The 22,376-nt window shown below is 46.6% G+C and overlaps 1 protein-coding gene across 1 annotated transcript in view; it reads left to right on the top strand.

Moving 5' to 3' along the window:
* Positions 1-6,890, top strand: part of PTDSS2 (phosphatidylserine synthase 2) — a 96,073-nt gene extending 89,183 nt beyond the window's left edge. Inside the window, exon 12 of the mRNA XM_073573891.1 lies at positions 6,626-6,890. Within this exon, the coding sequence (XP_073429992.1) occupies positions 6,626-6,752 (127 nt within the window). The 3' untranslated portion in view covers positions 6,753-6,890. The remainder of the gene's footprint in view (positions 1-6,625) is intronic.
* The last annotated feature ends 15,486 nt before the right edge of the window (positions 6,891-22,376 follow it).

Raw genomic sequence — 22,376 nt, 5'->3', positions numbered from 1 at the left:
ACACTATGCCTGGAGTCCCACGAGGACCCCTCTGCTGACAAAGACATAAAAAGATAGACTGCAGTTTGTTAAAATGATGTGAGTAAACCAAAATCCTTCTGGGAAAGGGTCTTGTAGACAGCTGAGACAAAGATAGAGCTGTTTGGTAAAGCACGTCAAATACAGTTTACTAAAAGTGGAATGAGGGCTACAAAGAAAAGAACACAGTACCTACAGTCAAATAAGGTGGAGGTTCTAAATTCGGGTGGTAAGACTGCCCCTGAGCCCCAGGAGCTCTGGTCTTTCGGGGGGAGTCTCCAGGGGTGCTTGCGAGAAGATTTCTTATTTCTGCGAACCAGACCCTCCTGTGCCAGTATGGGGCGATCCATATGCCCGGGACCCCTTCCGCCCTGATCCTCTTTTAGCAACCTGGGTAGGAGTGGAAGGGGAGGGAACAGGTAAGGGAGTCTAAACTGTGACCAGGGAATAACCAGCGCTCCGACCCCTATTGCCAGAGGATTGCGGCATTTGGAGACAAACTATTGGACCCTTCTGTTCTGTCGAGATACCAGAAGGTCTACATCTGGAGTCCTCTATAGCCGGCAGATTTGATATTTGATGGAACACGTCCTGATGTAAGGACTTCTCCTGCTGTGAGCCCCTCCCGACTGAGGAAGTCGGCGGCCATGTCTGTGCCGGGGATGTAAACTGCCATTATTGCCGGAATCGTGGCTTCCGCCCGGCTGAAGATTCTGGATACCTCGGTCGATGCCTGGCGACTCCTGGTTTCCCCCCTGGTGATTGATGTATGCTACTGCTGTGGCCTTGACCGTCTGAATCTGGACTGGCTGATCCTTGAGGCATCCTTCCTACTGTAGGAGTGCTGGAAAGACCACCATTGGTTCTAGAATGTTGATCGACAGTGAGGATTCTCGCCTCGACCATCGCCCCTGGACCGCCTGGTGACGGAATACCGTACCCTAGCCCCAGAGGCTGGCATCCGTAGTTATCACCTGCCAGTGGGCAGGGGGAAAGAACCGTCCCAGATAAACAAGGGGGGGTCAGTCACCACTTGAGGGACTGCCTGGCCCGACTGGAAGGGAGGAAGGGGCTATCCAGTGAAGAGATGGACCTGTACCACTGAAGGAGGGTGTCCTTCTGAAGTATCCTGGAATGGAACAGGGAAAGGGCATCGCCTCTGAAGCTGCCACTATCCTCCCAGGATCCTCCTGGCAGCGCGAAACGGTAGGAGTCGGGACTCTGGCAGAGAGCAAGTTCCCTGCCTGCCAGTAATCCACTTCCTTTCGGGAAGACAGACCCTCGAGCGGCGGGTGTCGATTAGCATCCCTAAGAACTCTAGGTGTTGTGTTGGCGTAAGGTGGGATTTTCTCCCTGTTGATGAGCCAACCAAACCGGGACAGCGCGATTTAGAACCGCAGGCAGGTTTTCCTGTGCCTGATTGAAGGAGGGTGCCTTGACGAGAATATCGTTGAGATATGGGACTAATACTATACATCCGACCCTTAATATAGCTACCATTGCTGCCATAATCTTCGTAAAAATTCTGGGGGCTGTTGCCAGCCCAAATGGTAGGGCCGAAAACAGGGAATGCTGCTGCTGGACAGCGAAGTGCAAAAATCTTTGCTGTCCCTGAAAAATGGGGCCGTGCAGGAAGGCGTCCCGAATATCTATGGAGCATAGGAATTTCTGATCCTCCATAGAGGCAATCACCAGCCGGATCGACTCCATCCTGAAGTGGCGTAGGCGGACCCATTTGTTTGTCTTCCTGAGGTCTAGTATGGGACGAACCGAGCCAACTTCTTTTTTTTTTTTTTTTTTTTTTTTTTTTTGGTATTACAAACAGATTTGAGTAAAAGCTTGTAAAACGCTCCTGCTCGGGAACAGGGATGATTACTCCTGCGCTGAGGAGAGAGTCGATTGCTGCAAAAAAAAAAAAATATGAAGCCATGGCAGCGTCTCTTGGTGGTTGGGATAGAAAAAAAACGGTCTTGCGGAAGCGTGTTGAAGTCTATCTTGCATCCTGTGGATACCTCCTCCCTTACCCAGGTATCCTTTACTGAACTCTGCCAGACATCTCTGCAGAAGAGAAGGCGGCCCCCTAGGGAGGGACTGGGAAGGGAGCTGTAATCACTGCAGGAGTCCGTGGGAACTGTGAGGGCGCCATGAAGGGGAGGCCCGAAAGGACACCCTCTTCCTGTCCTTAGGCGCCTGCGACCTCTGTGAGCCCTGAGCATAAGCGTCTGCCGCTGGGGCATGACGACAGGGACGAAAGGATTGGACCTTTCGTTTGAAAACCTATTGACGAGACCTTGGCTGAGGGAGAAGGGAGCTTATGCCCCCAGTTAATGATTTGATCTAACGTTGGATCAAAGTCGGGAAACCTGAAAGGCAGATTGGACAGGGATCTCTTTGAGGACAAATCAGCCTGCCAGGCCTTTAGCCAGACCGTTCACCGGACGGCTGCCATGTTGCTGGATGCTTGGGCTGCACCGGATGCGGCGTCCAAGGCTGCTGGCGTCCAAGGCTGCTGATACCATATTCTTCCCGACCAGAGAGATTTGGTCTGCGAACGCTAGTTCTGCTGGTGGGACCCCGGTCCATATCCCCTGTCTAAGCTGTTTGACCCCTTCTGAAACGGACTTGGCTACCCAAGCTGAGGCAAAGGCCGGACAATATAGCGGCACTGCCTCCAAAGTGCATCATGCCAGGGATTCTACCCTCTGATCGTTGGGATCCTTCAGGGGTGCCCCACTGGCGAGTGGAAGGACTGTTCTGATAGGGAGTCTGGGCACTGGTGGATCCACCGACGGGGAGGAGGTTCAGTTGGCAGTGAGATCTGGATATGAGATCCCAAAAACTGCTTCCCCTGGCCAACACCTCAAAATCCCTGTGGGAGGCGAACACCCTGGAGGGGGACCTATGCCACTTAAATGAGAGAGCCTGATCATCAGGCTTCGATGTGGCGTCCTTAGTCTTAAGGCCTCATTGACTGCAGCAATGAGGTCCTGGACCATATCCATGGTGTCTTGGCCCGTACTCGGAACCCTCCTCCGAGTGTGTCTCTAAAAATGCCTCGCCTGATTCTAGGGAGGAGGATCGGCAGGAGGCAGACTGCCAGAGAAACTCTGGTGGTGAGATGAAGTAAGAAGGGGACCTGGGTTGGTGGTCCTGTCTCAACCTTTTAGGGCCTCTAGAAGGTCCAAAAAAGGGACTCCTTCGATGCACCTGTGTCCACTGGAGTCTAAAGTGGCATTTTGTCAAGCACGTTACCAGGTTCTGTGATACCTTGGTAAGGTCAGCCACGGAGTTAGATAAGGAAGAGGCCCATCCCGGGCACTCACTACCTCCAGCGGCAACGGCTGACCCCTGGGTGGCGGGCAGGACAGCCTCATCCAGATAATGCGCTGGCAGGAAAGGTGGGGGAGGGGGGGGGACTGGCTGCACCTGCTCTCTTGATACCGTGGCTCTGAGCAGCGTGGGGAGGCCTGACCCGAAGGGAGTTTGTTATTGCATGGGGTACGTACAAAATATTTAATGATGGTAGCTGGCCCTTCTGACTGGCGCCGACGATCGGGGGGTAAAGAGCGAGTGAGGGAGCAACAACTGTAGTGCAGTACTCTCATCCCCCGTCCTGTGTCCCCACTGCAGCTGCCGCCCGAAGGCAGAGGGGAGAGAGAGGTGAATAGCCCTGCCACCTGGAAGCTTCCCTGCCTGGAGCTGGTGGGTGGGCTCAGCCCCGGACTTTCTGGAGCAACAAGATGGCGCCTGTCCCCCCGGAGGGCTGGGCCTACCTCGGAAGCCAGGATCTGACATCAGACGCGTGTGTGCTGGACTCTGAAGCCGGTGGGGAGCCGCTGGAGGAAGGATTGGAGGCCGCCGCAATCTGCATTCCTGCAGTGCTTGAAAGCAGGTACTGGCTCTTGAGCTAAGTTAGAGCCATGGGCTGTAGCACAGAGTAACAGTGATCCCCTCCATAAATAAAAGGAAAACAGATTCTTTTTTTTTTTTTTTTTTTTCAATAAAAAATGCTGCAGCCCCCTACCTCCAGCTCCCCCCATGACAGGGAGCAGTTACATGAAGGAAAAGATTGCCGTCCCAAATCTTGTCTGCAGGGCGTCTCACTCGATCATCAGGCTCTGGAGGGCGAGTGATGGGAGACGAAGATCAGGACCAGATACGATCACCTGAATACGCGTCCGTGTTAGGGGCTAGGGTCCTGCCAATGGGATTTATGAGGACACGGGGTGGCAGTACACGCCGTACTCATAATTCCAGTGTGGGAATACAGATGTAGCAGATCTACTCTGTATCCCTCCATGGTTACCTGAAAAGGAACGACGCACATTGAGGTAGGCATGGGTCTGTAAGAGACCCCCTGTCCACCTCCTATCTGACATTAAGCAAAACTGATTGTCCTACAGCCTGTCGGAGGGGTGTTTACTGCGGAGGCGGAGTTAACATTTTTTTTTTCATGGCAGTGTCAACCTCCTAGAGGCAGCACACACCCATGGATTCTGTGTCCCCCTAATGAGACGAAAGAGAAAAAGAAAAGTCTCCACCTTCTCCATACTGACAGTCCATGAAAAGTGTCGTCAGTGCTGTGTTTTTTTTATTTTAATTTTTTTTTTATGGACCCATTGACTTGCATTGCCGATTTTCATACGACCCTCAGCTCGAAATCGGATACCGTATATACTTGTGTATAAGCCGAGACTTTCAGCCCATTTTTTGGGGCTGAAAGTCCCCCTCTCGGCTTATACACGAGTCATATACTGGGGGGGATGGGAGGGGGAGTCAGAGATCATACTCGCCCTTCTCTGCAGCCCCCCTGCTTGTTCCATGTTCTCGGCACCCCCTGTTCTTCCTGCTACAGCGGTCACGTGGTACCGCTGCAGAGACAAGCGCCATGACTGGTGTGAGTATGAACGGGGGGAGGCATATTCACCTGTCCCTGTGTGTCGCTCTGCTGTCTTGTGTCCTCTGCAGGGACATTCAGGTCAGAGGGCGCAATCGCGTCATTGCAGAGCCCGCAACGCTGATGAGCAAGGGGCAGCGACGGAGGTGAGTATACAGTTTCTTTTTTTTTTGTAACGGAGGCAACGGCAACAGCAGCAGCAACATGATGGGGCCCCTCGCTGTGCAGCATTATCTGGGGCCCCTCGCTGTGCAGCATTATCTGGGGCCACTCGCTGTGCACCCTAGGCTTATGCGTGAGTCAATAAGTTTTCCCAGTTTTTGTGACAAAATTAGGGGGGTCGGCTTATACACGGGTCGACTTATACATGAGCATATACGGTATATATGTCTCCATGACTTTCTGCGGACTGCTCGGTCCATGAAAAATCAGACATGTGAATGGCTCCATAGACTATTACAGGTGCAAGTGTTATCCATGAAAATCGGACTTGTGAATGAGGCCTTCTGCTATGTGCTGTATTTTCAATACAGTCAGTGTTTTATCAGCAGCAGATGATCACTGCAGGCCTAAGTAACGTGTGCCAGGCAGGTGTAACACAGAAGCTGCCTATCGGGTTTGCGAGCCTGGTTATACATTCTGAGCCCTGCTACATCTACAGCAGAGAAAACTGGGATTGTTTCAAAACTGCACTAAGTAGTCCAGTAAGTGACACATCACAGGAATCGGGGTCTCTGTCCCTTCATCATGCTTATCTGATTCCATAGCAAAACCCTGCTGATAAATTCTGCATATTATAAAGAAAAGCAGCAGTTTCAGACCAGAATATTATTGGTGCATGCCTCCAGACCCTGACCTACTGGTTCAATGAATAGTTGAAAAAATAAGAGGTAGCACTGAAGAAAAAAAACAAACATTTATTCCCCATGAAACTGGTTGTGGTTTCTTGCTGTTGGCGTTTTGCTGCCGTTGTGGTTGGCGTTTTGCTGCCGTCGTGGTTGGCGTTTTGCTGCCGTCGTGGTTGGCGGTTTGCTGCTGTCCTTTTGGTTTGCTGTTGTCGTGGTGGTTGGTGATTTGCTGCTGTTGTGGCTGTTATAAGTGCGGTTTCTTTTCCGATTTCCTTGTATTACAAAAATGCAACAAGCTCCTTCTGGTGGTGACTGCCAGCAGCAAGAATTGTATGATTTATCACAAGCTATGCTGGGATTCTGGGGCTTTGTATCAGAAAAGCTCAGCTCCAAGTGCTATAGCTAAAGGATAACGCGAGTGTTTCCTATAACAATCTGGTTAGAAATGGATGCTTTAGAACATGAACTCTTGAAGGATGGGTAGTAATGAAGACCACTTATCTGGGACACTTGGCATTGCGATCACTATAATCAGTGGTGTAACTTTACATCTTTTGGGCACAAATGCAAAATCTCAAAAGGGACCTCAAACTATCCCAGAACTTTGGCCTTTTCTTATAGACCAAAGGAACCTTTTGGGCTCTCTAGGCTCCAGGGCCCAGGTGCAATTGCAACCTCTGCGCCTACTATAATTATGCCCTCAAGTATCACTATGGTGACCCGTGAGCAAAATAGTGTCAGTTTTGTCCCCCCAGACCCCTTATATCTGATGTAAAGCATGAGCCTATATGTATAGCGGACATAATATGGAATGTATGGAGCGTGTCTGTTATTAACTTCCTAAATGTTTCTTCCTCCACAGGGACATTACATTGCGCTATAAAGAAATTTGCCGTCAGAAACAAGAGTACAGACCTGAAGAAGACGCGTTACAAGTGAACGGGAAAGCAAATCCAGAAAGGAACTTTAACAAACAAAAGAACCTCTAAGTTTTTCCGAACCGACCATTAAAGTTCTTTCCTCCCAACCCACCGCTACTGAACATGAATTGTACTTTTTTAATATTTTAATGTTATGGATATTTCTGCTATTTAATATTGAAACACATAAACCTCATGTTTTGCTCACTTTTTTTTTTAATTTTTAAAAAAGGAACTGGATTTTTTTTTTTTTTTTTTTTTTTTTTTGAAGGTCAAACCTGCTGATTTGCACCAGCGGGGAAAAAAGCGGGGGAAAAAAAAATCACCTGCCTCTTATGATTTGCAGCTTTGGCAGTGAGGAAACTGTTTTACATGTAGCAAATAATTTTAAAGCCTAACTTGTGGGATTCTATATTCTTGTTCCTTTTTTTTTATATATTAATGGTGGTATAGTCTTAAGATTTTTGAGATATTAACGTTTTTAATACGTAGGTGTGAACTAAAGCGATTCAGTGTCTGTGAAAGGAAGCTAATATATGTGAAGATGGATACATTTTCTAACACCAGGTCATTGCTGTCCTGAGCCATTGCATGGGCCGAATGATTTACCATGAGAGTGAATGGCATCAATTCGCTCTGAAACAGTGCCTCGTGGGGATTGGAGAAAGTGCCTTCCCTTTCGTGTTTTTATTTTGAGGCGTTTTCTTTTTTTGCAGTGGTTCGTCCAGTCTAAATGTAAGGAAGGGTGTATTATCCACCATTTAGACGATTTCTCGTTTTTAGGCCCACCAAATTCCAAAGTTTGTCAAGATCTTCTTGACACATTTACTTCAGTTTGTTCCGATTTTGGTATTCCTATTGCGATGGAGAAGACAGTTTTGGAGGGAGAAACTATCAACTTTTTGGGTATTGATATTGACTCCGCAAGTATGGAATGCAGTTTACCCAGTGAGAAGATTGTCAAACTCCAGAATGCACTTTTTCTTGTCCTTACGAGAAGTAAAGTCACGTTAAAATAGCTGCAATCCCTGTTAGGGTCCTCAAATTTTGCTTTGAGAGTGCTTCCCATAGGGAGGGTCTTTTCTAGACGTCTTTAAGGTGCTGTCACACTTAGCGATGTACCAGCGATCCCGACCAGCGATATGACGTGGTCAGGATCGCTGGTACATCGCTAAGTAGTCGCTAATGAGCTGCCACACAGGCAGATCTCACCAGCGACATTGCAGGGGTCGAGGGTCGCTACTTACCTGTCAGACGAGGCGATCCTGCGTCCTCCCGCCCGCGTCCACGCGTCGCTCGTCGTCACAGCAGGAAGCTGACAACGAGAAATGATCCAGCCTGTTCTCGCGCGATCAGCGATAACCAGCGGGGGAGCGGGTTGTAGGTAAGTATCACACACAGCGATATCGCTAGCAATATCGCTATAACGTCACAAGTTATAGCGATATTGCTAGCGATATCTCTTAAGGGCATGTCACACTAAGAGATATCGCTAGCAATATCGCTATAACTAGTGACGTTACAGCGATATTACTAGCGATATCGCTGTGTGTGATACTTGCCTACGACCGGCTCCCCCGCTGGTTATCGCTGATCGCGCGAGAACGCCCAGGACTGTTTCTCGTCGTCAGCTTCCTGTGGCACTTCCTGCTGTGAGGACGAGCGACGCGTGGAGCCGGGCGGGAGGACGCAGGATCGCCTGGTGTGACAGGTAAGTAGCGATCCCCGTCCCCAGCGATGTCGCTAGTGAGATCTGTCTGTGTGGCAGCTCACTAGCGACCACTTAGCGATGCACCAGCGATCCTGACAGCGTCATATCGCTGGTCGGGATCGCTGGTACATCGCTAAGTGTGACAGTACCTTTAGTGTGACAGGCCCTTTACGACGCTACTGTAGGCCTTAAATCTCCTGGCTCTCATGTCCGGATTAATGCTGAGATTAGAGAAGACAAGAATCTGGCTTGAATTCCTCTCCAGCTTCAATGGACGGTCTGTTTGGCAGACTTCCTTTGAGGTTTCTACTTCCATTCCTTTTGTATTTTTTCTCAGATAAAAAAATCGGGTTTTATTATTTTTTGTTTTTCTCATTGGTTTTACCAGAGCTGGCCTTCATCCTGGGTCTCCAGTAATTTAATAGTAAATGATATGCTCTTAGACCTTTTTTCAATATTCACATGCGTGTTTTTATGGGGTCACATTTTGCAGAATAAGATGTTGTTAATCCTTTCTGATCGTCACAGTGTTGTATTTTCTATTAATACCCTTTCTTCTAAAAATAAGATTACTGCCAGGATTCCTAGATCTTTGGTCCTCCACTGCTTAAAATATACACTCACTGGCCACTTTATTAGGTACACCATGCTAGTAACGGGTTGGACCCCCTTTTGCCTTCAGAACTGCCTCAATTCTTCGTGGCAGAGATTCAACAAGGTGCTGGAAGCATTCCTCAGAGATTTTGGACCATATTGACATGATGGCATCACACAGTTGGCGCAGATTTGTCGGCTGCACATCCCTGATGCGAATCTCCCGTTCCACCACATCCCAAAGATGCTCTATTGGATTGAGATCTGGTGACTGAGGAGGCCATTTGAGTACAGTGAACTCATTGTCATGTTCAAGAAACCAATCTGAGATGATTCGAGCTTTATGACATGGCGCATTATCCTGCTGAAAGTAGCCATCAGATGTTGGGTACATTGTGGTCATAAAGGGATGGACATGGTCAGCAACAATACTCAGGTAGGCTGTGGCGTTGCAACGATGCTCAATTGGTACCAAGGGGCCCAAAGAGTGCCAAGAAAAAATTCCCCACACCATGACACCACCACCACCAGCCTGAACCGTTGATACAAGGCTGGATGGATCCATGCTTTCATGTTGTTTACGCCAAATTCTGACCCTACCATCCGAATGTCGCAGCAGAAATCGAGACTCATCAGACCAGGCAACGTTTTTCCAATCTTCTACTGTCCAATTTCGATGAGCTTGTGCAAATTGTAGCCTCAGTTTCCTGTTCTTAGCTGAGAGGAGTGGTACCCAGTGTGGTCTTCTGCTGCTGTAGCCCATCTGCCTCAAAGTTCGACGCACTGTGCGTTCAGAGATGCTCTTCTGCCTACCTTGGTTGTAACGGGTGGCAATTTGAGTCACTGTTGCCTTTCTATCAGCTCGAACCAGTATGCCCATTCTCCTCTGACCTCTGGCATCAACAAGGCATTTCCGCCCACAGAACTGCCGCTCACTGGATTTTTTTTCTTTTTCGGACCATTCTCTGTAAACCCTAGAGATGGTTGTGCGTGAAAATCCCAGTAGATCAGCAGTTTCTGAAATACTCAGACCAGCCCTTCTGGCACCAACAATCATGCCACGTTCAAAGGCACTCAAATCACCTTTCTTCCCCATACTGATGCTCGGTTTGAACTGCAGGAGATTGTCTTGACCATGTCTACATGCCTAAATGCACTGAGTTGCCGCCATGTGATTGGCTGATTAGAAATTAAGTCTTAACACACAGTTGGACAGGTGTACCTAATAAAGTGGCCAGTGAGTGTATAATATATGGCTTAAATCTCAATTAGGCTCTAATGATCTACTAATTTGTAATTCTATTTGTCACCGGCAGTGGTCAGTATTTCGGCAAATGGCCCCGGACTTGGAACCAACGCCTTCTCTGGGAAATCATTCCGGGTTAACTTCACATTTGATTAGAAATTCTCTAGCAGATAAAGCATGGGCTGATTACATAGCCGCATGGCAGCAGTGGGTTAACTTTTGTGCTTTATATGATTTTTCTGCTATGGAATCCTCTTCAAAATCAACCGTGCAATTTGCTGAATATTTATGTAAGGAAGGCTATTCATATTCAGCGCTATCGATTTCAGGGGTCTCGTTCTTTTGAAATTGTCCGGTGCGAACCCGTTAAGTTTTTTTTCCCAGTCAAACAATTTTTGAAAGGTTTCCAGAAAGGGACTTTTAAAAACGATACAAGGCGACCAATTTCTTTTCAGCTCCTAAAAGACATTTGCAACACGCTAGATTCAATTTGTACTGATTATTTTGAATTTTGCCTATTTACGACGGCTTTTTGCATAGCATTTTTTTCCGCGATGCGTGTTGGTGAAGTTGTTTCAGCAAAAAAGTCCGATCCTTCGGGTTTGATGTTTTCCGACGTGTTTATTGACGGCTCCTGAGTTTTACGGTTTATAAGAAAATCTAAAACGGACCAATTGGGTAGAGGGTCTAGTTCACGTCTCAATGCCATTTTAGACTCCTCCATCTGCCCGGTCTCTAATACTCGGAAGTGGTTACGTTTGAGGCCACCTTTTTTCAGGCCATTTTTTTTTTCATTCATTCGAACGGGGATCCCGCCACTGTTTTTTAATTCAATTCTATTCTTAAAAAGTGTCTTTTAAAGTTAAGATAAAGTCATTTAAAAATTTCATCTCACTCTTTTAGGATTGGCGCAGCGACGGTCAGGCTTTAGAGATGGTGAAATTATGCAACTAGGCAGATGGGACTCGAGACGTTTTAGATTGTATATTCGTCAAAGTCTATATCCTTATTAAAATTCTGTATTTTCTTTCAGATCCGCTATGTGTTTGGATTATTGGACACTCGTTTATATTTTGGGCTCGGAAGAGAGCCGGTCAAAGGTCTTATTCTGAACATTTGTCTTTTAGTTGTTCTTAACTTAGGATTTTCTGGCACAGTATCAGGGGCATGTTATGGAAGGATTTAATTGATGAAGTTTTACATCTCTCATCTAACCTTCCTTCCCCTGATTTAATAATTCATTTAGGGGGTAATGATCTCGGCAGAAACAAAACCCTTGATCTTTTAGCAGACATGCGTAACGATATTGCTTTTTTAAAGCTTAGGTTTATTAATACTTTAATTTGTTTGTTCCAAAATCATCCCCAGACTCATTTGGACAACTCCAAAGCTGACTTTCCTTGAAAAAAATTAGAAAAAGGGGTACATAAGGATGGAATATTTTAGGTTCTTGATTCAAGGCTTTTCTTTCAGGCATGTCGATTTGGAGGGCTTCACGCCAGGATTGTATAGGAGCGACTCAGTTCATTTGTCCGAAATCGGTTTAGACATATTTAATTTAAATCTCCCGTCAATGATTGAACAATGGCTGCGGTGTTTGGGGGGGACCATGCCTTAAAAAGTCATGGCAGTTGGGGAAAGTTGCCCAGGTTTTCTGGGTGGATCGGTTGGATTCTGTAACATTTTTCTTATGGGTTTTTTAGTTAATTTATTGAGATTTTATGAGATGAACTTTGATGATACCCTGAATAAACACCACGGCCATTGTTATTCCACTATTCACTGTGTCTGTGTTTTATTTTCAATATTTTTAAATGTTAGTTTATTGTGTTCTGTATTCCCATGTACAGACACGGTCATTACACAGTACACAGCAGGGGGCACATTTATACGATTATCGCACCACAGGGACATTATTTCTAAACATATCCAAATGTGGAAGTTGTTGTTGTTGTTCCAAGGTCTGTTGAGTAAATTGTTCTTGCGAAAACACCTTTAAATATATTTTGTATTTTAAACGTAATGTGACAGCAGGTTTAGGCTGTCCACATCCGGGGTGAGCAGTGTCTGCACGTCTTTTGGTGCGCCTGTTGTCAGACATCTGCCTTCACAATGCAATCGATGCTAATCTCCTGACTTGATTAAATCCAGAATTATGGAAAGAATATGAAATGTTAGCTCTTAAATGAAGTAGTCCCTGTTATGTAATAAAGATGGCGGATACTCCCATCCTGCAGCGAGGCCGGTCCAGCAATGTCAGCGTCAGGCCTCATGTGACATCATAATGCTATGCAGTCTATCATCGGCCGCTATTGGGCTGCTTCTTCTCGTCTGACCTTCATCTGGGAGAAGTGAGAGCAGCAGCCAATATTATATTACTTATATAGCGCCATTCCGCAGCACTTGACAGACGTCATCACTGTCTGCAATCTAGATTCCCTATCAGTAGGTCTTTGGAGTGTGGGAGGAAACCGGAGAACCCGGAGGAAACCCACGCAAACACGGGGAGAACATACAGACTCCTTGCAGATGTTGTCCTTGGTGCTGGCTCAGTGGATGCATGGCTCACAGAGCATAACAATGTCAGCCACCAACAAGCTGAAATGGTGAAAGTATGGGGGGAGGTGTCTGTTATACTACTTAAAAAAAAAAAAAAAAATCCTTTAAAATGGGGGTTGTCCAGCTAGTAGACTTCCCCTTTAATATTTAGTTCCTTGTAACAATTTATGGTCAAATGGAAACTGCAAACAGTTCTTAGCCAGGAGTGACGGTGTCTGAAGAAACCTATCCACCAGAATAGTGCTGAGCTGCTCTACCAGACACAGCCGATGAGCCACAGTGGTGCGGTCTCTGGAAAGAAAAGACTTGAGGAACACAATGTGTATGGAGGCACCGTCCAACTGATAGTCAGGGGGATGTCAATTGGACATGTCCAACTTAAGACTGCGGACCATGTTGTTCCCCTGGACTTGAGCCACAGGGAGCACGTCAGCCGGCTGCTTTCTCTTAGGCTGCGGCCACACTATCAGTATGTAGTCAGTATTTCACGTCAGTATTTGTAAGCCAAACCCCGGAGTAGGTCAAACATGCAGAATTGGTGCACTTGCTTCTATTATACCTTGTTCTCTGATTGTTCCTCACGTGGTTTTGGCTTACAAATGCTGAGAAAAAATACTGAACAAATACTGATAGTGTGACCGTAGCCTTATGGGAGAGTTGGCAGAGATGACTGTTGGTTGAATGAGCAGTCCAAGCATCATTCCACTGACAGCCATGTAATGTATATGGGGGCTCGAGTGTAATGTTTATCGTGTTGATAAGCAATGAGTACACAGAGCAGACCGCTAAGGTCATCATTGGATCTGCTGCGGATTTTCTAGATTTTCAAGCATTGGGGTGATTTCTAAAATTTAGATAGCTTACAGCCTTAAAGGGTTTCTCCACTTCTAGGACAACCCCTTCTTAAACTGCATGTTTGGCTCCGACACCTTTCCAAGGGGTCAGAACTCGCTCTCCCCAGGGCTGTGATGTGGTGTTGTGACACGTGGCGCCTTGGCCCAATCAGCGCTGGTGTCACTGTCTCCGCCTTTAGACAAACTGAACATGAAGATGAATTTCAGGGTCAGCTGCGGCCCTGACTTTCTTTCCAGGTTCAGTTTTTTCTGAAGGCGGAGACAGTGACACCAGCGCTGATTGGGCCCCGGCACCACGTGTCACAACACCACATCACAGCTACGGGAACAGTGCCAGCACGGGAGGCGAGTATAGGCTTTATTATTTTATGTGGACCGAACATTGTGTAAGAAAGGGGTGGACTACCCCTGTTATGAACTTTATTACAAGGATCTGCACTGTTTGGAGTAAAGCCCCATTCTCACATAGCGAGATCGCTGAAGCGTCACCGATTTTGTGACGCAACAGCGACCTCTCCATCGATCTCGCTACATGTGACACGCAGTGGCGACCGGCCCCCCACTGGATATCGCTGATCGTGCTCGAATGTCCTGGGCCATTTTTTCGTCGTCGGCATCCCGCTAGCCCGCGCGCATCACTGTTTGACGCCGATGAGCGACCTCGGCGACGCAAAACACAGGGACGCAGGCGGGAATCGTCTGAAAAGCTGCTGTGTGACAAGGAACCAACAACTGGCGAGGTCGTTACATGGATCGCCAGATTGTTGCTGCGTCGCTGAAGAGATCTGCCTGTTTGGCAGCTTACTAGCAGCCATTTAGCGACGCACCAGTGATCCTGACAAGGTCGTATCACTGTCGGGATCGCTGGTGCGTTGCTAAGTGAAACGGGACCCTAATGAGTGGATTTCATAGATCTGGGAAATGGGGAGGATTTAACTTCTTCCTCTTGGATCTACTTCTCCATCAGAACCTGTAGTTGTCACCCTTCTTGTCTTCATGTGTAATGATCCATGACTTTTATTAGTTTTTACTTGCAGAGCTCAACACCTTTTGCCTCAAATTTGTCCTGTGGATGCCTCCAGAGCATTACCTGGTGCTGCTGCGTCTGGTGTTTTTCGTGAACGTGGGCGGTGTCGCCATGAGGGAGATCTATGACTTCATGGACGGCTTGTAAGTCTCCTATCGTCCTCGCCTATAACCTGTTGTCTGTCTCCAGTGTTTGCTCCACAGTTTCCCTGAATATTGAGATTCTCTGGTCAATATTCGCTATACATAAAAGTATCGGGACGCTACGCATTACACCTACAGGACACCCATGCCACATCCATAGGTGCAGCCAAGGCTCCTTCCACACTTCTGCGGAGACTTTGTAAAAGATATTGTCTGTGAATTCTTGCTGACTTATTTGTTGAGGCTAGACACAGATTTTGGAGGAGGCGTCTGGGCTTATCTCCCTTTCTAGTTCATCTGAAAGGTGTTGGAGGAGGCTGCGGTCTGGACTGTGTGGTTGGTCATGTTTGCTGCACACCCCCCCCCCCCCCCCCCCCTTCCCCAGCCATGTCCTTATGGACCTTGTGCACTGGGCACAGTCATGGAGAACAGAACAGGGCCTTCTCAAAGCTGTTCCCCCAAAACCAGAAGCATACAACACTGCAAACCAAGCGCATAGCATTATATCTTTTCCACCAGACTTTACAGCCGGCACAGTGCAGTCAGGCAGGTAACGTTCTCCCGGCCTTCACGAAACCCAGATTCATCCATCAGATACCAGATCTAGAAGTGTGATCTGTCACTGCACAGGGGGGGCTAACAAAGAAAATCCCCAAATCTTTAGATATAAAAGATAAAAAAAAAGTACTTTTTAATATACCTTATTAAAAGACAAACAACAAATACCTAACACGTATAACCGTGCTCTCCGAGTACACTCTAAGATAAATTCCCTAAGCTCTGTACCTGCCTGCCAGCGGAGGTTGGCACCCTAAACACATATACGAGTGATGGCGCCCCCACTCCTCGATGGCGGACCTTGAGTGTCTTGGATGTCCCTATGCTGGCGAGTCAGGCAAACACAAGCCCACCAGGTGCAGGGGACAAGGATGCCAGGGTGCTCGTAAACAGACAAGTATCAGAGAGATGCACAGAGAAAAGTGAACTAATCAACACCAATAGAATGGCATATAGATAATATCTTTTTCACTACCTCACTAAGCTGTTCCCTGGTAAATCTATACCTTCCTGCCAGCGGAGGTTGGCACCCTACTTTGCAGTGTATATGGCGCCCTCCCCACGACGATGGATGAGCCTGGGAGTCCCTAGGATTAATATACTTGCATCCCCCAGGAACCGTTTCTGTAGAAGCCGTGTAGGAACAATCACAGACCATAACCAGTTGAATGGTCATATACAATATCCATTGATACATGGCACATATCATGATAACAGCATAAAGGGGTATTTATAGTTGCCAATTTATGACCTCTACGCGTTTAATCAAATGTGGATCACCAGGAGGTAAGATGGGTTGATGCTGCACAGGACACGTCTCCTCCAGAGTCCAGTGGTGGCGGCTTTACACCACTCCATCCATCGTTCTGCATTGTGCTTGGTGATGTAAGGCCGCCTGCAGTTGCTCGGCCACAGATGGTGGCGCACAATTTTTGTGCAGATGTTAATAAAAGACAAGGTTTGGTCTCTGCGGCTATGGGGTCAGCAGAGCATTAGTGACCTTTCAGCCCTCTGCTCCTCAGCACTCGACCCCCCGCTCAGTATGTAGACACTTGAAATAGATCACTCTGTCTGTAATGACTCTATAGAATGAGTTTCACTTTTTGCATTGAAGAACTGAAATTAACTTTTTGATGATATTCAGATTTTTTGAGACTCACCTGTACTTTTGTATAACTGCACTTCTCTTTAGCTACACTAGATGGCAGAGTGCATGTTTTTCCCGATAAGAGCCCGGATCTGTCTCTTCTGCATTGGGTACTTCTCACCTGCACCCACTGAACACCTCTCACTTTGGCCACGGTATCATTCATTTTACCCATATAACCCTTTTATCACATTGTACTGTGAAAGAAACTTAGTCCAGGTCTGAAGATGGCCAAAGCCACACCTAAGGTCAGCCGAGCCTGCCGGCTTAGGAACAGCCGGCCCTGTAATGTGTATTTATGTCTGCCATTGTCTGGCATGTGTGTGCCCACGTTTTTAGGCCATTTGCACAGGGAGAATCCCACCAATGGAATTCTGAAGTGCTGTGAATAATTGGTGCAATTACCCCACATGCACACTGAGACCACCATAGACTGTGCTGGGCTCTGCTGTAGCTGCAGTGCCATCAGCAATGAATGTCAGGTCTACCCTTTGGTGGTGGTTGATGACCTCTTTAAGCTTTATCGTAAGAACACGAGATGTCACAATCATTAAGGTCTTGTTTTTTCTCCTTTATTCCTTTTATGGATGCTGCTCACATTGCAGACCCCAATATAAACCTTAGGCCAGAAGATTATGGAGCTCCCATTGCCATCATCCTATGTGACTCCGGCATTAACAATTTGGGTAAACTTGGTGGTAAAGTCGCCTTCATGTAGCCCAGAAAGGCACAAACCACATCTATGCCATACTGTTTGGCCAACCAGCCATCAGGGCAGAGATGCATCAAAGGGGCACCACTTTGGGGACTCCGTTGAGCTTTGTGTGCCCCCTCAGGCCCTGCACTAGGCATAAGGCAATACATAAGTTTAACCAAGTGTCTGCCTTCAAATGGTTATTTCACTTTTAGACTTCTATGTAATCACAAGATGATGCCTTGGGTATTAGGGTTTCACCTCTGGAGTCCGCATATATTGGTAAAATGAGGGACCCCGGTAGCTTGTGCTGAGTTTTGGGGTGCCAGTTACTAACAATTAACAAGAGCTACTGGAAATTTAAAGAGGAATTTACTAAAAGATATTTACAAGCACATACATAGGGGAACCTAAGTAAGGGACAGGGTGGTAGAAGATGGGAAGTGCCTAATTGACTGTACCTTTTTATATCAGCCCCTCAATTGGGTCACGGTCTTCTCCAGGAACATACAATACACATGGCTGCTGACCTAGTCCACCTAGGAGAGGGTCAGTCTGGTCCAGCATGGATTAGAGGGTCAAGGGTCATTTACGAATACGGGTGCAGTGGGCATCATCTCCCTGTGGTGTCCTTGGACTACAGATAAGTCCTTTATGACCAGGTTGAAGCCAACTGTCCATTTCGAGCCTTGCAATAGCCTCTAACATCAGGGTTATTCTCACCATCTGATGCCAAATGTATTCTTCCTCTTCACACTTTAGGAAGTTCCACAAGAAGATGGGCCAGCAGGCGTGGATGGTGGCTGCCATCACCGTGACAGAGTTCCTGATTGTCGTAAAATATGATCCTTACACTATAACACTACCATTACCGCTGATAGGGAGAGAGTTATAATAACCCTTCACGGTTGAACCAGTGATGTCCAAATTATTCCACAGAGTGTTGCTAGCAACTCAATTGACCAAACGGAGACGTGTCTCTGTATGGGACGATCCAAAGAGATCGGTACCCGTTTATTGTAGTCACTTATTTTATAATATTTTGCTTAATTATGCAAGGTTCTCAACTACCAATAAAATCATTTCACTTTATAAGCCAATAATATTGCAAGAAAACCGGAAACTACATATATGTCCGTACGTAGATAGCGTAGAAAGTAGTATAATGGCATATTCTTCAGAGTTTAACATTCCCACCTCCCTTATCTTTGCACCTGATGAGAACAATCTGGTTTCGTGACAGCCCATGCCAATTACAAAAATTTATCTTACAACAACAAAACTAAGAAACGAAACCTTACAAAGAAATGGAGAAGTGAAACTTAAGCTCTGATTTTAGTATTAACCCTTCACATCCCCCCTGGATAATTTTTTTTTTTTTTTACACATGCAGCATCAGAAGCTAACAGCTTGAGGGGTACTGGTCTTCACATGACTGATGCCGTGTTACCAGTCATGGCTGTCACGGCGCACCCGTCCCCCCTGTATACTGCAGTTCACGAATAACAATTTTTGATGACGGTGGTAGGGATCTTTTGTAGGTAGGCATGTGCTTGGCTTCAACATCTTCATCAAGTAGCCTTTTGAGATCGGTGCAGAGAAGAGCAGGGGCAACGACACCTTTGGTATCATCATTAGCTGTCTTAGTGCAGAATTTCCTAATACATACAGAAATACACCAAAGAACAAGTTTTAGTATCACATATACAACAAGGATACAGGCAGCAATGTGTAACAAGCTCTGTAAGATCCCAGCTATCCAGCCCCCAATTCCCTTAAACCAATTAGCTGGATTGAGGAAGGAGAAGGTGTCTGACCACCAACTGTCCTTATTACCATCATTGTCTTTATTGTATTGATCTCTGAGTCTTTGAATATCTTCTAACTTTAACTTCATAGTACTGTTAGGCTAAGTGCAAACGTACCGGAACTCTCACGGAAATTACCGCGAGAATTCCGGAATTCCAGTCCGCGGGAAAATCGCATTTTAAATTCCCGCGATTTTCCCGCAGAAAAACTAGCATTTTGCAAGCGTAATTAGCTTGCAAAATGCTAGCGTTTTCCAAGCGATCTGTAGCATCGCTTGGAGAACTGATTGACAGGTTGGTCACACTCATCCAACATAGTGTTTGACGAGTGTGACAAACTTTTTACTACTGAGGCCGCCTATGCAGCATCAGTAGTAAAAGATAGAATGTAAAAAAAAAAAAAAAAAAAAAACGGTGTTATTCTTACCCTCCGACGTCCCGCGCATCCGTTCCCAGTAATCCTTTGCGAAAATGCCCGCGATGACGTCAGTTCTCGCGGGATCGCGACGTCTTGCGGTAATTCGCAATGACGTCGCGCAAATGACCGCAAGACTTCGCGATCCCGCGAGAATGGACGTCATCGCGAGCATTTTCGCAAAGGACTACTGGGAACGAGAGCGTGAAGAGAAGCGGGAAGGCTGCGCGGGACGCCGGAGGGTGAGAATAACAATATTTTTTATTTTAAATTCTATTTTTTACAGGGATATGGCACCCAAAGGCCGGAGGACAGTCTCCTCTCCTCCGGACCATGGGTACCATCCGCAATTGTTCTGCTTACTTTCCGCATGGTGTGCACAGCCACATGCGGGAAATAAGCGGAACAATGCATTCCTATGGGTGCGGGATCGCCGCAATTCCGCAAATTAATGAGCATGCTGCGGTTTTTACCGTGAAGCGATTCCGCCGCGGTAAAAACCGCAGTATTAGCACAGCATTGCGGAATCCCATAGGAATGCATGGGATGCTTATTCATGTATTCGCGGCAAAATCGCGCGGTTAAAACCGCCGCGGAAACGCGAAAAAAACGCCACGTGTGAACTCAGCCTTAAGATCTATATAATGACAGCAAGCGGGTCCGATGACCTGACACATACCACCTTGTGTGCTGTTAAGTAGTCCAGCACTATAGTATGTTGATTAGTGACTATAATAAGTTGATTTTGGACAGCAGCAGTAGTGTTAAGTATATCCCAAATTTGATCATCTAGATAGTCTGTGGCTCTAACCAATTTATCCCACATTTGTGTAATCATAGGGTAAATGAAAATAGAACTGACAATCTTATTGGCCACACTCATCTGTACTATATGTGGTCTCCCTGAAGGGCGGGGTGAATTGTCTGCAGCTCTTTTGTATAATGTATGTTTGGGTATAGCCTGTGTATCCAACTGTTTGTTTGGAATAACAAAGGTGGCCGGGGTCAAGCGACCCAGAGTACAAGTACCTCTTACCCCTACTGGCAACCATTTGTAAGCATTGTCTCCACATACCCAAAACATGTCATCATGTAAATCCCATAGGGCTGAATGTTGCAGTACCAATCCATGCGCTAAGTCTATGAATGCAGATGCATTCTGAAGCATACACCAAGCTGGAGATTGTCCTAAAGGACTACAATAACCTACATCGGGATTTCCACAAGTGGGGGTTCCTGGCACATATTCAGAGGACTCATTACATGATATATTGCCAGGAATACTGGCACAGGTTTCATTAGAACCCTGGGGAAACAAATTAGAATATTCCCATGACATATTATGCAACCTTCTTTCTAGCAACATTGGTTTGAAGGCGTCAGTAGAGTGTGAAGTTACATTGAAACTGACTTGTAGACCATACGTTGGAATTTGCCCTAGATTGGTTAGACTAGTCTTATTCTTAGGGACCCAAGCCCCTCCTTTGTAGGCTAAATATTGAAGTTATGTACTGCTTCCTGAAAGGTTACCTTGCCACCAGGGGTATCCTACCCATCCCACAATAGGTATACCAACAGTCAAATTCCATAACTTAACATTATCAGTGGCATTATTAGCGAGTCTGTCAGAACAGTTAGTCCAAGCAAATAACTCCTCGGGTGGAACAGGGATAGCCAAAAAGGGGATGCTCGTGGCTGACACTGGTGAATACGTGCAGATCCAACAGTCTGCCAGAGACTGGGAATTATCCAACAAATCTCTCAGTAATTTTTTATGATGTTGTATAAACTTATTATTCAAGGACGTTGGGGAATTTAGGCTGTCCCATGCGGTTACCAATAGTAATATGGAAAATGCGAAAGACCAAAACATTATGCCCCCTTATTTGCTATTGGCTCGTTTGACCAGCTTGCAGTGCGATGCGTGAATCCAAGTCGGTCTTCCTTCTAGCTTCACTGATGTAGGGGTGATGAGGAGGACTTGATAGGGACCATCATACAAGGGTTCTAGTCCGTGCTTTCTGACATGCCTTTTCACGACAACCAAATCACCAGGCTTCAGGTTATGACAGGTGTCGGTTTCTGCTGAATCTGGAATAGAAGAAAAAACTAGAGCATGGGTGTTGGCAAGATTTTTACTAAGCTGAATAACATATTGAACAGCACGGTCAGTCTCTTCTGATAACTGCTGGGGCTGGAAATTTGCAACTGGGGCCCTAGTACCAAACAATCTCATATGGGGACAGGCCATGTTTTGCAATAGGGGTAGTACGAATGTGGTATAGTACAATGGGTAGGAGCTCTGGCCATGTAGCTGTAGTCTCCTGCATCATTTTGGTCAATTGTCCCTTCAGTGTGCCATTCAACCTCTCAACTTTTCCACTGGATTGTGGGTGGTACGGAGTATGTAGGGCTACAGTGGATCCAAGCATTGTCAGAACTTCTTGGTACACATGAGAAGAAAAGGCCGGGCCTTGGTCACTTTCAACAACTTCTGGAACCCCATATCTGCATATGACTTCCATCACCAGTTTCTTCGCCGTAGTTTTTGCAGTCATGTTGGTAACAGGGAATGCTTCTGGCCAACTGGAGAACATGTCAACAACAACCAAACAGTATTCATACCTTCCAGACTTAGGCAACATGATATGGTCCACCTGGAGCCTTTGGAAAGGATAGTCGGGCTTAGCAAGATGCTTCGGGGGCACACGTTGAAGTTGACCGGGATTACAGGTCTGACAGATATTACAGGCACAGTTGAGTGCTGACAAAACTGTAGAAATTCCCGGGGCCCAGTAGAATTTTTGCACCAGTGCGAGGGCCTGATTCTTTCCTCGATGTGTAGGTCCATGTGCCCATGTGGCAATAGCAGGGTACATCCGCTTAGGGAGACACACAAGTCGGTCCTTTTTGCAGAGACCATTATCCATACGTGCC

Source organism: Dendrobates tinctorius, unplaced genomic scaffold (assembly GCF_039654945.1).
Source record: "Dendrobates tinctorius isolate UK_male_01 unplaced genomic scaffold, ASM3965494v1 ptg000037l, whole genome shotgun sequence".
In the NCBI taxonomy this organism is placed as follows: Eukaryota; Metazoa; Chordata; class Amphibia; order Anura; family Dendrobatidae; genus Dendrobates; species Dendrobates tinctorius.
The sequence above is the reverse complement of the archived record's forward strand: the minus strand, read 5'-3'. Positions and strand labels throughout refer to the sequence as shown.